At 38.3% G+C, this 16016-nt stretch overlaps 1 protein-coding gene across 3 annotated transcripts in view; it reads right to left on the reverse strand.

Annotated features, from left to right (window-relative positions):
• The window catches only part of SKIC3 (SKI3 subunit of superkiller complex), a 59191-nt gene that overhangs the window by 29688 nt on the left and 13487 nt on the right, over nucleotides 1–16016 (reverse strand). For all 3 annotated transcript variants that reach the window (XM_087715723.1, XM_087715724.1, XM_087715722.1), the window contains exons 13-27: nucleotides 15865–15968; nucleotides 15666–15792; nucleotides 14679–14858; nucleotides 13047–13171; nucleotides 11519–11772; nucleotides 10887–10989; nucleotides 10069–10245; nucleotides 9094–9238; nucleotides 8279–8357; nucleotides 8117–8178; nucleotides 7973–8029; nucleotides 3773–3841; nucleotides 3138–3212; nucleotides 2549–2690; nucleotides 1424–1517 (exon numbers count right to left, since the gene is read on the reverse strand). In XM_087715723.1, the coding sequence (XP_087571849.1) occupies nucleotides 1424–1517; nucleotides 2549–2690; nucleotides 3138–3212; nucleotides 3773–3841; nucleotides 7973–8029; nucleotides 8117–8178; nucleotides 8279–8357; nucleotides 9094–9238; nucleotides 10069–10245; nucleotides 10887–10989; nucleotides 11519–11772; nucleotides 13047–13171; nucleotides 14679–14858; nucleotides 15666–15792; nucleotides 15865–15968 (1793 nt within the window). The remainder of the gene's footprint in view (nucleotides 1–1423; nucleotides 1518–2548; nucleotides 2691–3137; nucleotides 3213–3772; nucleotides 3842–7972; nucleotides 8030–8116; nucleotides 8179–8278; nucleotides 8358–9093; nucleotides 9239–10068; nucleotides 10246–10886; nucleotides 10990–11518; nucleotides 11773–13046; nucleotides 13172–14678; nucleotides 14859–15665; nucleotides 15793–15864; nucleotides 15969–16016) is intronic.

A 16016-nucleotide genomic window follows, 5' to 3' on the forward strand; every position in this document is an offset into this window, starting at 1 on the left:
GATGTAGTGTCTCTTCCAACATCTCTTTTTATAAGTCGACTTTCTGTATGTACAAATGATGAGCATGTAATTGCCAAAATGTATAAACTTTTGTTGAAATTTGAAATGGAAAAATAATAAGTAAAAGAGCAGGATAAAACAGGCTAAGAATATAGAAAACTAAATACATAGAATATATGTTGCCTACATTGTAAACTGCCTAGAGAGTGGGGTAAAGTGCTATGGGGTGGTATATAAGTCTAAATACTATTGCTATAGTGTGGAACAATGGGAAAGTATGAGGCTGAAACATTTATTAATTTATTTTTCGGGGTATAAGATGCACCGGAGTATAAGACGCACCAAGGTTTTGAAGAGGCAATTTTTTTTTAAAAAAGTAGGTAGGTAGATAGAGGGAGAGAAAGAGAGAGAAATACAGTAGGTAGGTAGGGAGATAGGGAGAGAAAGAGAAAGAGAGAGAAGGTAGGTAGAGGGGTAGAGAGAGAGAAATAGAAAGAGAGAGAGACAGAGAGAAATACAGTAGATGGGTAGACAATGGGTAGACAATTAGAAAAGAGTTATGGAAGATTGCTTTTATATATAACTTCTGCTAGATGATTATATGCACAAAAATGGAAAGACACTGAAAGACCCATGATGGACAAATGGCTGGTGAAGAGGACAGAAATTAGCAATATAGCAAAATTAATTTGTTTGAGTAGCAAAAGACAATAAATGAATTTATAGTGATTGGAAACTCCCAATGGACATTTTTGCTGAAAATAAAAAAATGAACTTGTGATTTATGGGTTGGATAATTAGGAAAAGTAAATTACAGAAAGAAGGAAATTCTGTGGAAATCTTAGAGAGGGTAAAATATAAATACATTTGTAACTGCTGTGAGAAGAACAGAAGCTGCTTCTCTATAATTTTTTCCTTTTTTTTCTATTTCTTGGTACAGTTTTAAAACATATTTATTACTTTTCTTTACTTTCCTTACAAAATCATTTTGTAAGACTTAACAAAAACATGTGAGCCATTTTGTGAAGTGTTTAAAAACTTATGCTTCGAACAGTAGAAGTTACATGAGGAAGTTTAGCTAACAAGTGTAGTTATTTTAATCTTTTTTCTACTTGTATTGCTTTTTTAACTTTCAAGATAGAATTTAATACAACAGGAAAAACATTTAAACTTAACTATATTATTTTTGTCAAACAGAAGCAAATGAACATGATCTATGTTGCCTTTCAATTCTTTAATGGAATTTTCTAACATCTAAACATCTTTCAGTGACATATGGCTTTACATTGCTACTATGTCAGACCAATCAAAATTATTTTAATTTTAATATATTTCTGGCATATACTGTATGTTGTATTTGCTGGAGAAAACATTGAACTGAAGCTGCCACTGATACTTCAAAATGTGTATTTAAGAAGGTTACCTTTGATATGTATCTGCTGCCTGTTTTTTCAGCTGAAGATATTCATTCAAATAACCAAGCATTGTGAAAGCACATGCATCATTCTGGATTCTTTCTGGAGGGAAAAGTGCAAAATAAAAAAAGAAAATAGGGGAGTGTACAAAAACAATCTGAAATTTAAATTCCCAAAACAGGCTACTGGAACTATTTACAGACCTGAAAAGGAAATATTTCTGATAAACTATACTTATTCCATCATCTGTGGGTTAATGTACAAATGATAGGTGATTACCTCAGATGCAACTATTTTCAAGAGTGCACATTTAAATCTTATTCTACACATTATCCTTTGCCATAGAACAGTTACTATCACAGGATATTTGGCAATTACATAGTCAGTACTAATAGGCTTCCCAATAGCTGTGGAGGGTACCAGACTGAGGAAGGTTATGTTGTATCTCCGAGTCAGGGTTTTACTTTTAGCGTGTTTATAAAAGGAGTAAGGGAGAAAAGGGAAAGAAAGAGAAAAGAAAAGATGTATCACTCTTCTAGGTTTAGGCTATACAATGTAGGAGCATCTCCGCTGGCTCATTGCCTTGTTCCCAATGGTGGCCAGCCTAAGTCTCTGGGATTTTTAAAGACACACCAAAAATGTAGCAGTCCTTCTCTGCTTCTCTTGTCTCTGGAACGTAAATGTATACTGGAGAAGTTCACTGCGGTTCTACTAAACAGTCATGGCTAAGGATAAATTATAAATTGATTCTACATGAAGCCACAATGAACTTGAAACTCACTGAAAGTTGCCCCAAACATGCTTTCTCTTTTCTGTTCCAAGCCTCACAATAATCACTGGATTCCCCTTTGACCAATCTAATTGAAACCATCTAGTATTTTAAATATAGGATGGAGAGAGCCAGTTTGATGTAGTAGTTAAAGGGTTGGCCTAGAAGCCAGGAGACTGAGTTCGAATCCTACTTTAGATATGAAAGCCACCTGGTTGACTTTGGGCCCATGTCTTTTCCTCTCAGCCCAACTCACCTCACAGGGTTGTTGTTGTGGAAAAATAGAAAGAAGGGATGAGTACTATACACCTTGAGTTGTATAGAATACAGGAGGGATTAAAAGAAATCTTTTTTAAAAAGTTACCTGTATATTTAGTTAAAGCAACTTGTGCTGTTGGAATAGCATTCATCTGAAGGATGTTGTACTTATATAGTTCAGTATTTCTGTTGGTTTTATCTTGTAAGGTTGAGCACACCCAGTAGGCATAGCCTTTTGCACCTTCCGTCTGTTGGAGAAGAACTGGAATTAACAACTGCTCAATTAGGAAATCATTTTATTGTTATCCTGTATCCCCGAAAATAAGCCCTCCCGGGAGAATAAGCCCAATTGGGCTTTTGAACACATGTGCTAAAATAAGGCCTCCCCCGAAAATAAGTCCTTCCTGAAAATATTGCAAGACAGCAGCAGCCATGAGGTGACCAAATTCACCGCCTCCTGCACCTCAAAAATAATAAGACTTCCCCGAAGAGAAGCGCTTATTTTGGGGGGGGGGTCAAAGGAAAATAAGACACTGTCTTATTTTCAGGAAAATGTGGTACTTAAGCACATGCCCAGGAATTAGGCATCTGGTTGATTTAGCTAACATCACAAATATACTGAGGGGACAGACTGAATTGAAATTACAGCTCTGCTTCAGGACTGCCATAGAATGTGTCTGATTAAAGCAGCTTACATGCATGCTGAGTTCAGTGGTGTGTCTGAAGAGATCCATTGTTTCATAGCTACCAACGGTTTCTGCAACAAAGGCCTACCAAGAGAAAAAGATAAAATTGAAACCTCAAATCTATCTGCATTGACAATACCTGCCACAAGCATAGCCTGCTTATTTCTCACCACAAGTTGATTAACAGGAAGTTAAAAATCAGGTACAGCAAAACGTTATTTGAATCTAGCTAGTTTCATTTACATCTGCAGAATAACAACTCCAATCTTAGTAAATGCTTCCAGAGTGTCTAAAAAAATAACCATTGGCCTTAAATGCCTTATCATAAACTGAAAATACCACTAAATGTAGTCATTGCTGAAGGTGCAGCATGTAAAAATCAACCACTCCTAGAAAAGAAACTATCTTGAATTTGAATGAAAAATGTTCTATATTAAATTTAAAGATACAGCAGTTTCTCTCCATCTCTTTTCCTAACTACCACTCAACCAAGGTCAAATTAGGGGTAAACCAAGGCTTATATACTTTAAGTAACTTGCTATACTGGCAATTTGATTCCTAACAGGAATGGTATTAAACATGTGCTGTTTAAATCCTAATCATGTTGCTACATAAATATAAATTTGAAAGAGATTAGACTCTACCTGTCCAATCCAACAGGTTAGATGGGAGGGTTCCAGAGACTGGGCTACTTTGAAAGCTTCATGCGCTTGCTGGAAGAGTTACATAAAACCAACAAAGAATTATTAAATTGGGTGAAAAGGATTAAATATGTATTAAATTATTACAAAAAGTACTATATATGTATTGGCTTATTTAATTATTTTGTACTCCCTTTATTATTATTTTTACAAATAACTCAAGGTGGCAAACATCCAACACACCTTCCTTCTCTTATTTTCCCTACAAAAACAATCCTGTGAGGTGGGCTGGGCAGAGAGGCAATGTCTGGCCCTAGGTCACCCAGCTGGTTTTCATGGCTCAGACGGGACTTGAACTCAGGGTCTCTCACTTTCTAGCCTGTTGCCTTAACCACTAAACCAAACTGTATATGCATGATTTTTCTACTCCTAGGCTTCATCCAAACTTTCATGGCTGCCATACCTGGATTGCAAAGTTTCAGATCAGCACTAGTTAGCAATATTTATTTATTTATTTATTTATTTATTTATTTATTTATTAGACTTATATACCGCTTCATAGGGCTTTCAGCCCTCTCTAAGCGGTTTACAGATTTTTTTTTGCAAATTGAGTCAGCAACTTGCCCCCACAGTCTGGGTCCTCATTTCACCCACCTCGGAAGGATGGAAGGATGAGTTGACCTTGAGCCGGTGAGATTTGAACTGCTGTTCAAATACTTCAGTTGAAGCTGAAGTAGTCATTGACAGGTAGGACGCAGATAATTTTGTGTACTACGCTCAGGTCAGACTGAAGGCAGTGTAGTTCTAACTTGTCTAAGCCCAAAATTAGCAGATGCCAAGAGCTGCCATCTTCACTGGGGCAGTTGCTGCCTGCACCACCCCAGTACCCTCTTCGCTGGCTCTGCCCCACTGTCTCCTCTCTGGCCAGGCATGGCAGATGAAGCTACACCACCTGCCATGCTCATCCTGGGGCCGTGTTCTTGCTCAAAGCCTGGATCCCAGGCAAGCAGCAAAAGAAAGAGGACGGCAAACATCAGCTGGGGAGAGGGGGCAGGCTAGGTAGGGGCCGAGTGAAAGGTGGTCACAAAATGCAGAGATAGGGAGAAATAAGTGGGTGGAGGTTGTTGAAGTATAGGCAAACGTAACAGGGCGGTGGAGCCTCATTCTGCCGAAGGGAACTTGCCAGGCCTTCCTGAGGAGATGACAGTGATATGGAGCCAGAAGATTGTGCAGGACAGAAGTTTGAGGTCCTTGCCTAACAACTGTAACCAGGATTACCAGAGCTGCTGCCATCACTAAGCAATGCAGTCACGTGACATTTCTGCTAACAACCACTTTGCTTAATGATAGAAATTCCAGTTAAGAGAGAACTATCCGTATGTTCTTCTATTCTACATTTATAAATATGTTACATACATTACTTTTGTTTTTGTTGCGGAAGCCTCTCAGCCAGGGGTGGGCTTCAAAATTTTTAGCAAGGGGTTCTCTGCCCAGTTGCTGGGTGGGTGTGGCTATGGTGGGCGTGGCGTTTTTGCCCTCCCTGTGCTCCTGAGGCTTTTCTCGAGCCTTCGGGAGGGTGAAAACAGCCTCCCCAGGCTCCAGAGGCCGAAAACAGGTTTCCCAAACTTCTGGTAGGCCTGTTTCCCCCCACCCCCAGCACCCTGCACTTACCTGCATCCAAAATGGGCTGTGTGGGGACTCCTGGGAGGGGAGGGTTGGGTAGGGCCAGCCAGAAATGAGATTTGGGGGTTCTCCAAACTGCACAGAATCTTAGCTAGAGATTCTCCTGAACCCCTGCGAACCCCCAGCAGCCCACCCCTGCTCTCAGCCATTTCTGAGGCATGTCTGAGGAAAATTAGATCATGCAAGCGATCTAAATGCAGCAAGATGCTCAATGATTCTCTTTGTCATCAACAATTTATATATAAATCATGGTGCTGGCATCATACACCAGGAACATCCAGTTTCAAGTTTATCCTTATTCTCATGGGTCAGCATTCTCTTATGGGCAGCCATTCTCTCTTCCCCTAACCTACCTCACAAAATTATTTTGATACAATAATTCTCTAGATAAGCTGCCTTGAGACTGTAAAGGAAAAATAGATTAAAAATGTAAATAAATATTGGTCAGCACTCAAATTGTATATATTAATATTTAAGTGCTCCAATAAGTTATTGAGAGTGTAACATTTTGTGTTGTTTCATTACCGGTTATATGTCACCTACTTCCTTGTACTTAATTGTTTTGATGAATGTTCAGAAGCATCTACCGTATTTTCACCCATATAACCCGCGGGTTATATGCGGTTTTTACATGCACAGCGCCCCCCTGCGGGTTATATGCGTTCGCGGGGTATACGGAAGATATTTTACACGATCGGAGGCTTGCACAGGCTTCTTTCTCCGTTTCTTCCCCCACCCCGATCTCAGCTGTTTCCTTCTCCTCCGTTCCTTTCCTCTTCCCCAGCTTGCGCAGGCTTGTTTCTCCGTTTCCTCCCCCACCCCGATCTCAGCAGTTTCCTTCTCCTCCGTTCCTTTCCTCTTCCCCAGCTTGCGCAGGCTTGTTTCTCCGTTTCTTCCCCCCCCATCTCAGCTGTTTCCCTTCTCTCTTACTCGTCGCGGGTTATATGCGTGGGCGGGTTATTTGCGTGGGCGGGTTATATGGGTGAAAATACGGTATATACAGGGCGGGGCATAACCTTTTCCTAGGGGGTCACAGCAACACTTGTAATAACAACACAAATAATTCATACACCATTCGAAAGCCCATCAAAAACTGAGTTTATTGACACGATTTAATAGTCACTATGACCACCATTAGCCCTTCGAACAGCATTCAAACGAGGTGGATAAGAACACAACAAATCTTCAAACAGTTCCGTTCGATTTTCCAGATTTTTCAACACAGTTTCCAAATTCATTCTCAAAGTTTCAACCGAATATCGATTTTGACCTTGCTCCTGAATCATCAGAGCTTCCACTTCATCCTTAATTATGGCCCCAATGTTCTCTGCCGGATTGAGATCTGGCGAATTTCCCGGCCAGACGTCATTGCCCCAAAATTCGACATTGTTTTCCTTTAACAATTGCTGAGTCGCATTTGCACGCATGCAAGGAGCTTTGTCATGAAGAAAGACAGCCTCACCAACCACCAAGACATTGTCTGGATCACTGAGAAATGGAATGACATTCTCCAATAAAATTTTCTCACGGAAATAACTGCCATCCCAGGATTCCCCTTTATCCTTCAAAACCCAATGCAGTTTCTTGGCTGTGAAAATGACGAAAATCCCGATGCAAGTCGGATTGCGAACGATTTGTCGATATCGTTCATGTTTGGCGATGTCGTCGACGTCTTTAGCCCAAATTCGATCGTTCTGGAAATTCGGTTTTCGAATGGCATAAACGAAGAATTCGTCAGATGGCGCCAAATGAAGAAAATCTTCCTCGGTCCATTCAGACAACCAATCACACAACCAAAGCCGATCTTGAACGTGTGTTTGAGTTTTCAATGGTTTGCAAATGACGTGGAATGGCTTCAAACCTTCTCGTTCTCGATATCGGCCGATTGTCCTTTGATCAACTCGTTTTCCACGAATTTGAAGGATTTCTTGGGCCACTTTTCGGTTTCCTTTTCGTTGTTTGCGACTGCCAGTTGCAATGATGGCTTTGCTTTCTTGGGACAGTTGCAGAGGACGCCCTTCTCCAAATTTTGTGAAACATTCTTGGGCTGTTTTGTTCCAATTATCAGTAACCCAATCCGGATGACGTTTCAATTTGTTTGCAATCCATTTTCGATTGATAAACGTCGCTCCAGCATCGCGAGCCTCTCGAAAGGCAATGCATTTTATTCTGTCAATGATCCTTTGTTCTTCCGAATCGAATTTTCCAGCCATTCTTAAAGCAAATTTAACATTTAATAGCTCATTCAATTCAGTTTTTTATGGGCTTTAAAATGAGGTGTCGCGGAAGTTGTAAACTGCTGTCGATCTTCCTGTGACCCCCTAGGAAAAGGTTATGCCCCGCCCTGTAAACACACATTGTTGTGTAGTTTTTAATTTGTCTTTGTATCCTGTTTGTCTCATTTGTTTTTTGTATTGCCCCCTTCCCCATGTGTTTGTTCGCCGCCCTGAGTCCCCCCGGGAATAGGGCGGCATACAAGTATAATAAATACAAATACAAATACAATACACAGGCACTTACCTCTATTTTTCCACTTGTTAAATACAAAACTCCCAGATTGGTCCAGGCGACAACGTTCTAAAGAAAAGAAAAGGGTTTTCAAAAGATGAATTTAGGATGCTTGTAGTCTCCTTTAAAATAGATGCAACTATCAAGGGTACTTACAATTTGATCAGCTTGAATAGATTTAATGAATGCATGTTGTGCAAGAGCATAGTTTCCAACACCTAAAAAAAAAAATACAGATTTATCTGTAACACCCTCTACGATAGGTAAAACTTTAAATTGTGAAAAAAACAACAACATAGGTTTACATTAAAAACCTACCTTTGCAACAGGCTACCACACCAAGAGCATTCCAGTAGAGATGGTTTTTACTGTCTAATCGCACTGCTTTTTTCAGGCACTGGAAGAGACTGAGACCTCAGTATTGTAATTCAACACTGTGTTAATTCAAAACTCTATTGAACGTTATATACTGAAAGGGTCCCTGAAGGATTAGAGCATACACAGAGTGTGACCTAATTCAGCTTTTGTTAAATTGCTGTTGAGAGAAACTCCATTGTAACCTAACGTGTCAACTGCATAGATAACACTTCTAGGTGAATTGCCAAGCTTAGCCTAGCAAAGTAATTTCTTGTGAAAAGTAAAAAGTGGATTCTGCCAAGTAACCTTGCTTGTAACTTAAAATGTGTGTTCAGCATTCCCTAACAAAGCTCTGACTTATACGTCAGGAAATGTATTTCTTAACCCTTCTAAGATCGATTGTTTCGGAGCGCTGAGAAAAATCATGAGGTTTGCGTAACATGAAATTATGTTTCTATATAGCAGTAATGTTCTGTACAAGCTGTGTGAGCTACAAGATTTTTGGAAAAGGTGTTTTTTTTGTGTGCATGCGCCTGTTTTTCTCTCTGCCTGCTCTATTAAGGTAGGAGACAAAAAGGCCGTCCAGTCTTTTTGTTTTCTGCAGAAAATAAAAACTGATTATCGGTAGTCTCGTGTTCAGAGTTTCATTGAAATTATCAGATTCTGAGCTGAATTCAAAAATCTTACAATACTATACTAAGGAATATAGTACTTTCTACCTTGGAGATGCTACAAAACAATAGGCTTAATATTGTATATTGTATTGGAGAAATTACCTGTATTGATCTCTCTAAAAGTTCATTGATTTCATTTTGGTTACTGTCTGTGGCTGTAAGATGCTGCACTTGGTTATAATAATTTATTCCAAGATCACACCATGTATTTGGTGAAGACATCAGTTTCAGTCCTCGGCCATAACATCTGCAGAAACATGGATCGTCCAATGAACAGAATTACTTGTATTAGCAAAACTGATGGAAATGGAATTAAATACTTAAGGGTGCTTTTAAGGATTGTTACAAAACTTCCCTATCCAATAGCAACACTGCTCAATGCAAACAAGTAGACATTAAGAAATCTGAATAGATCTTAGTCATGTGGCAATATTGGTGCAATGAAATAGGGGCCATTTTGCTACTAAAGAATCTCAATCATACATTCATTGCTAATAAAATCAGAGTGTAACCAATTCAATTCAAACATGCATTTCTTTTCCCAACTAGATGTGTACCACTTTACTTTCTTGTATTCCATGATTATTATTTTTTCTCCAATGTCCCTGATTACAGTTATACTGGTTATTGGCCATATTCATTCTTAACCCTTAAGATTTTTAACGATTTGGCATAACAATTATTGTTCCATTCTTCAAAGTTATTTATTAAATTTATAATCCACCATTCTGCTTAATTACGCACTCGAGTAACAACAACAATTAAAAGAAATGCAAAAAAACCCTGTAATAAAATCAATGAAGTTACAGCAAACAGTTCATTGTTAATTAATAATCTCTTAATAAATAAGATGCACTTTTGCCACTTCCTAAATATTAAGAGACAGGAAGGCAAAAACAACTCCCAAGGGAAAGTATTCCATAATCTGGAAAGTCCTTTCCTATATGTCATATATTTTCACTTCTGGAAATCTTCATTGGGCCTCCCCTGTTGATTGAAATGCCTGGGCAGGTTCAGAGGAGAATAAGCAATCACTCAAACACACTCACACTTGTAGGTTTGTATAAAGTCCATTACCTTCCACCAAGACTGAGCAGATCACTTTTTTGGAGCACACATTTCTCCATGTTCTGGCCAAAAAGGAAACCTGAAACTTTCACATTCACTTTGGATGGTGAAATAACACATACACAATTACAGGCATCTCCAAGCAACTTCCAAAGGCAAGATACTTCTGGACGATATTTTGCTGCCCTGAAAGAAAAAAATGCAAACAAGGTCATAAAGCTATAACCTACTTATCAACATGTGGTCATCTGTAAACTAAGTATATATTGTCTCATAAGGAGAGGCCAAAGTCAAGAGAACCATGGTCATGTTCATTAATACCACAGTGCAATCATGTATTGATTAGTCAATTGAATATTAAGAATATACATCAGAAAGTGGGTCATGATTCAGAATGGCCATGAGTTTCTAGTAGTTAATTTGATTAAAAATCAACAGTTTGAATCCAGAGTTTTTATTTTGTTAAAGCAGGGGTGTCAAACTCGCATTGTCATGTAACGGAGCAGGACTTTTCCCTGCTTCACTAAATGAGACGTGGGTGTGGCCAGCACGTGATGCATCCAGCCCACGAGTTTGACAGTCCTGTGTTAGAGGGGAAGATCTAAGCAAGTAACAGAACTCTATTTACAATACCTCTAATCAAGTAAAGTAGCGGCAACACCTGATTGGTCCCTTCTACATTGTAGTCTTCTGGTCCTCTGACTGAGGAAAAACTGAGTTGCAATTTATATTTGTGGGAGTTAGGGTTGATAGGCTGTGAGCCATTTACAGAAAAAGAAAGTATCTTTCAAGTCAACAATGAAGAATGGCTATGTAAGAATACTAACCGTGCCAAAAAATCAAGTGATTGTTCTATGTAGTCCAAAGCTTTCCCATCCAGATAGTTAGCAAGAGCAGACTTTGCCATCATGAGATAACACTCTCCCAAACCTGTTTTATTTTATTTTTTTAAAAAAATGTTACGGTGTAATAATATTACAAGCAAACATACATTAAGCACAAGGTATCAAATGCCAGAAATATTTGATATGGCTTTTAACTAAAATAAAATTTTGGGGTGCATAGGAACAGAAATGTGGCAATCAATAATTAAATGCACAAAATAAATTGAGGGGGAAATATCTTCAACATTTTAACATTTTACATTTGAAGTACAGAACTAGGAAAAAGGAATTGTTATTTTAGGGAGTCAGAGTTAAATGAAACATTTAGGAAGTGATTTTACCAGCAATTTACTCATTTCCCATGTTTAGATGACTCAATAGTTCCTTGCATAATTAAGGCAATTAAATTTCAAGAACCAAACAGCTATTCCTGCAATATTTGAAAAGTCACATATTTTATTAAATTTAGAAATGGCTAGAGACAAGGAAGGGAGGCAGTGAAATATGTTGAGTGGGAAATTATACTGAAATAACAGCTTAGCAATAAATATATTGCACATAAAATATATAATTACCTTTCAGTGCAGGGACATAATCTTTTGATTTCTCCAAAATATGTTGATATTCTGCAATAGCCTCTTTATATTTTCCAAGAATTTGCTCAATTGCAGCAGCCTTATAAATACTATATATGGATTTGGGGTTGAGTTCTCTTGCCTTTCGGAATGACTTCAGGGCTGTTGTGTAGCCTCCTCGACTCAGATAGGCCTCTCCTAGAGCTTCCCAACAATTGGGGTCCTTTGGATCTGCTCGCAGAGCTGCCTGCAAACTAGACACATTGAAAACCCAGTAATGGGTTCATAAGCAACCTTCTATTCAAGTTTTTTTTTAAAAAAAAAAGTTTTATGTACAACATTCCATACTGAGACTCTGCTAAAGGCAAATGAAGCACCAAATAAAAATTCCCACATTTGCAACAACGCTACATGATATTTAAAAACTATTTATAGACCATTTGTTGAGGCAACACCAAAACCTATTATGGTATCTCTGCTAAAACTAACCAAGAATACTGATTATTTTGGCTAACCAGTTAATTTTTATAATAATAATAAAAAATCAGCATCATGATGAGGGTACTTGGTCAGTATAAACTTCTTTATAACAAACAACAATTCTAAACTGAAAACACTTAAATCTAGTAATAATGAAAAGAATATATAAAATATATTAAAAATAAAAGAATAAAATAAAAAGAATATATTTCCAATATTCTTTTTTTAAAAAAACTTCAAAGTATCACACTTTTACTTTAACAAACACTCTGGGATTTAGATTATGCAATTACCCCAAGAGGTAGCAATAGGTTGCTATTGGTAAACTACAGGATGACTTGGTTGCTTCTGCAATGCCATGCTAAATTTTATTACAAAATACAAGTACACTAATATCTAGATGTACTCTCTGGGAGAGGATAAGCAATTTCTCAGTGCCTAGATCAGGGCTGTTAAACTCACAGGTTGGATGGCCACACCCACGCCTGGTTTAGCGAAGGGGAGGGAAAGTTGTCATATGTCACGTGATGACGCTGTGATGACACGAGTTTGACACCCCTGGCCTAGATGAATTAGCAGTTTAGCAGTTTCCCTTTATTTGTATGCCACCCTTTTCCCTGGGGGGACTCAGGGCGGCTCACAGTTCAAAAAGAGGGGGGGGGGAAGGACAAACAATTTCCAACATGAAGACAATACAACATATTAAAAAGAAAGCACAACAGTCACACAATTCGGGTGGGGCCAGAATCCTAACCCCAGGCCAGCCGGGACAGCCAGATCTTTAAAGCGGCGCGGAAGGACTGGAGGGTGGTGATTGTTCCATAATATTCCATTAGGGTAAGACAAAGATGCACAATGTTTTATGCAAAAGGAAAGACTTATGATTACATCCCAGACCAAATACCAACATTCACAGAGGAAAAAGAGGGTTTGTCTTCTTTCTTCTTTTTTTTAATAAAAGAAAGAAATATGTACAGACATCATCGGGCTACCAGCTAAGCTTGCCTTCTGCATAAAATAATGAAATGCAATTTGTAAGATGTCTTACTCTGCCACTGCTTGTGAATGTTGTCCGACTTTTAGATAATAAAGTCCTCGGCGAAGCCAGGCCCATTTTGCTCTCCCAGCACTTGCTTGTTCTGTTACCTCTGTCAAGATTGCGAGGGCAGTTTCCTAACACAAAAAGAAGCAAAATATTAGGGAAGATTTGTTATAGGGCAGATAATTGAGAAAAACTAGAACAAAGGTAAGATCCGCATTCTCAGAGTACTTTTTACATTTCCTACTGTAGAATTAAAAGCAAATACTAGAAGATTTCCTGTGAGAACTGCACACAGCTTCAGCCTATCTAGAAGCTACACTGTACTCCTCTAAACAGGAAGAAAGGCTGACTTTAATTTCAAACTAATGCTAAAAATATTGCTAAATTCAAAAGTGCTAGCATTTTCCAACAATGGGCCATAGTAATTCATTGCTACATTCATTCCTATTATGTATTCATAATTATAAACCCACATGCCACGTTGCAGAGAATATGCCAACAGCAACCACAATTTGGCTAAGAAAATAAACTTGGCTTTTCCAGTTTTTGTCAAATTGTTATAATATCTAAGTGGAATTACTATGCCTTCCATTGCTATCAAAATTTTGATGTGTAAAAACAGTCATCCAGTCAGCTCCCTCTATTGGTTGAAAAATAACAAAATGCCAGGTAAAAGAAGGAAAAAAACCCCTAAATCTTATTGCCTATTTCAGCTTTGATTTAATAGCAGCAACATAATGGAAAGGTCAGATTTCACACAAAGAACCTCTCCCCAAAATAGCCAGCTTTTCTATAAATTATTCATAGCTACTATCTAAGCTATATTAATATATATTAAATAGTACTTAAATCCTGAGCAGGAACAAATTTAGAGTAAATGAGTAAAGGAATCAAATGGGATAGCAAAATCAGTCTGGATGATTGAAAGTGTGATACAGCCTACTCAGGGTCTTATTACTGCATCTGAAAGACAGAGGAACAAACACAGAGAAGTGTAGGAAGTGCCTACTGTATTCATTTGTGTCTTGGATATTTCTGATTGTCGTGTCCAATATCTATACAAGGTAGTCCTCAACTTATGACCATAATTGACCCTAAAATTTCTGTTGTTAAGTGAAACATTTGTTAAGTGAGTTTTGCCCCATTTTATGTCTTTTCTTGTCTCAGTTTTAAGAGAATTACTGCAGTTAATAACTCTGGCTTCCCCATTGACTTTGCTTGTTAGGTGGTCACAAAAAGTGATCACATGACCTTGGGCACAGCAAAGGTCATAAATATGAACTAATTGCCAAGCATCTCAATTTTGATCACATGATTATGGGGATGCTGCAAAGGTTGTAACTGTGATAAAGGGCCCAAGGTCACTTTTTTCAGTGTTGCTGTAACTGAAAAGTCACTAAATGAAATGTTGTAAATTGAGGACTACTTGTATTCTGAAATAACCTAAACTTGTGGGAAACATTTGGGGATGAGGAGAAGTAACCTGGAAGCTCTAAAATAAAATTCTCTATTTATAAATGTTGTAATTCCCCACCATAAGATACTTAAATATTTTTGAAACCTTGTTTTTATATAGACTACATATAGCACTTTTGATTACTGATACATTAGAAAGTACAGATTAGATATATACTCTACCAAGTCTCCAAGTTCAGTGCTCAAGTCCACTACTGCTGCTCCAGTAACGCCATCTGTTTTGTCTCTTTCAAAAGCCTTTTTATAGCAGCCAAGAGCTCTTTTTTTATCTCCAGCTACATCTCTGTAATATTGACCTAAATAATGGAAAGCCTCTCCCAGGAAATTGTCCAGTTTTGCTGCCTATTAAACAAATATCAGAATATTTCCATTCATTATTTGCATCTGCACTAAAGCAGTTATGATGTATACAGTAAGAATAAAAAATATGTCAAGCGGTTGCTTCCTAAAGCATCAATTTTATCATAGGCATTATAACACCTTTGTTAAAACTCTACATCTTCAGAACCAAGAGTTTTACTCCAAAGCCAAATGTGTTTACAGTACACAATTGACAACTAGTTTATCCCTCTTTACCAGGTTCAAAACTGGATGAGATATATTAACAACAACAAAAAAAAATCCCACTTGTATTAGTCCTGGGATTCTTGCACTGTACCATCATTCCCAGAGGTGGGTTGCTGCCAGCATTTCTGCCGGTTCAGTGTGCGCACAATTTTGCGCATGTGCTCTTGCTTCACTTGCGTACATGTGCACAGTTGCCTATTAATAGGTCTGCGCATACGCAGAACATTAAAAATGGGGGGGGAAACATGCCGCCCCAACTGGGAAACTGGTTTGGAGGCGTGGCAGGCCTGGATCACTGCCAGTTCCGGCGACCCAGGCCAGCAAACCACTATTGGTTCGTCTGAACTGGTCCAAACCAGTAGGAACCTACCTCTGGTTCTTCCAGTGAAGCCCTTTTCTCAAATTCCCAACCAGCTGTCGGGACCAACAAGAGAAACGAAATGGCCTCTAGTTTCTTTCCCAATGGTCTCGGTCTTCTACTGACTAATCTAAGTTGCTTAATCTTGCAGACAATATCCACAGATTTGGAGAAATGGAAATAATCATTAATTGTGTGAAGTAGTGAATGATCTCATATTTTACCTTCAGAAACTGAGTGAGGGCTTTTGATTTATCTTTTCTTGTCTCCTCATTCATAAACCAGTAAGTGAGGCCCAGCCAAAAATGGAACTCAGCTATTTCAGCTTCTTTTGCTATAGCTCTCTGAAAACTAAGAAAAATAATTACTTAAATATTTAGATTGTGCCTTTTCTATAGCCCGCAAGAATGAATATGAATGTACCTCATTTCTGCCTGATGATATTCCTTTTGCCTATAACATATCAATCCTTCAAGGAAGTGGGCTTCTGCCAGGTCTGGATGTGCCAATTGAAGCTCTTGCACAATCTGGTATGTAATACAATGTAAAATTCTCAGCGTTGTACACAACGTCAT

The sequence above is a fragment of the Thamnophis sirtalis genome, unplaced genomic scaffold (genome assembly GCF_051295495.1).
Source record: "Thamnophis sirtalis isolate CommonGarterSnake01/CBP01778 unplaced genomic scaffold, rThaSir2_p1.2 scaffold_5, whole genome shotgun sequence".
Taxonomy (NCBI): domain Eukaryota; kingdom Metazoa; phylum Chordata; class Lepidosauria; order Squamata; family Natricidae; genus Thamnophis; species Thamnophis sirtalis.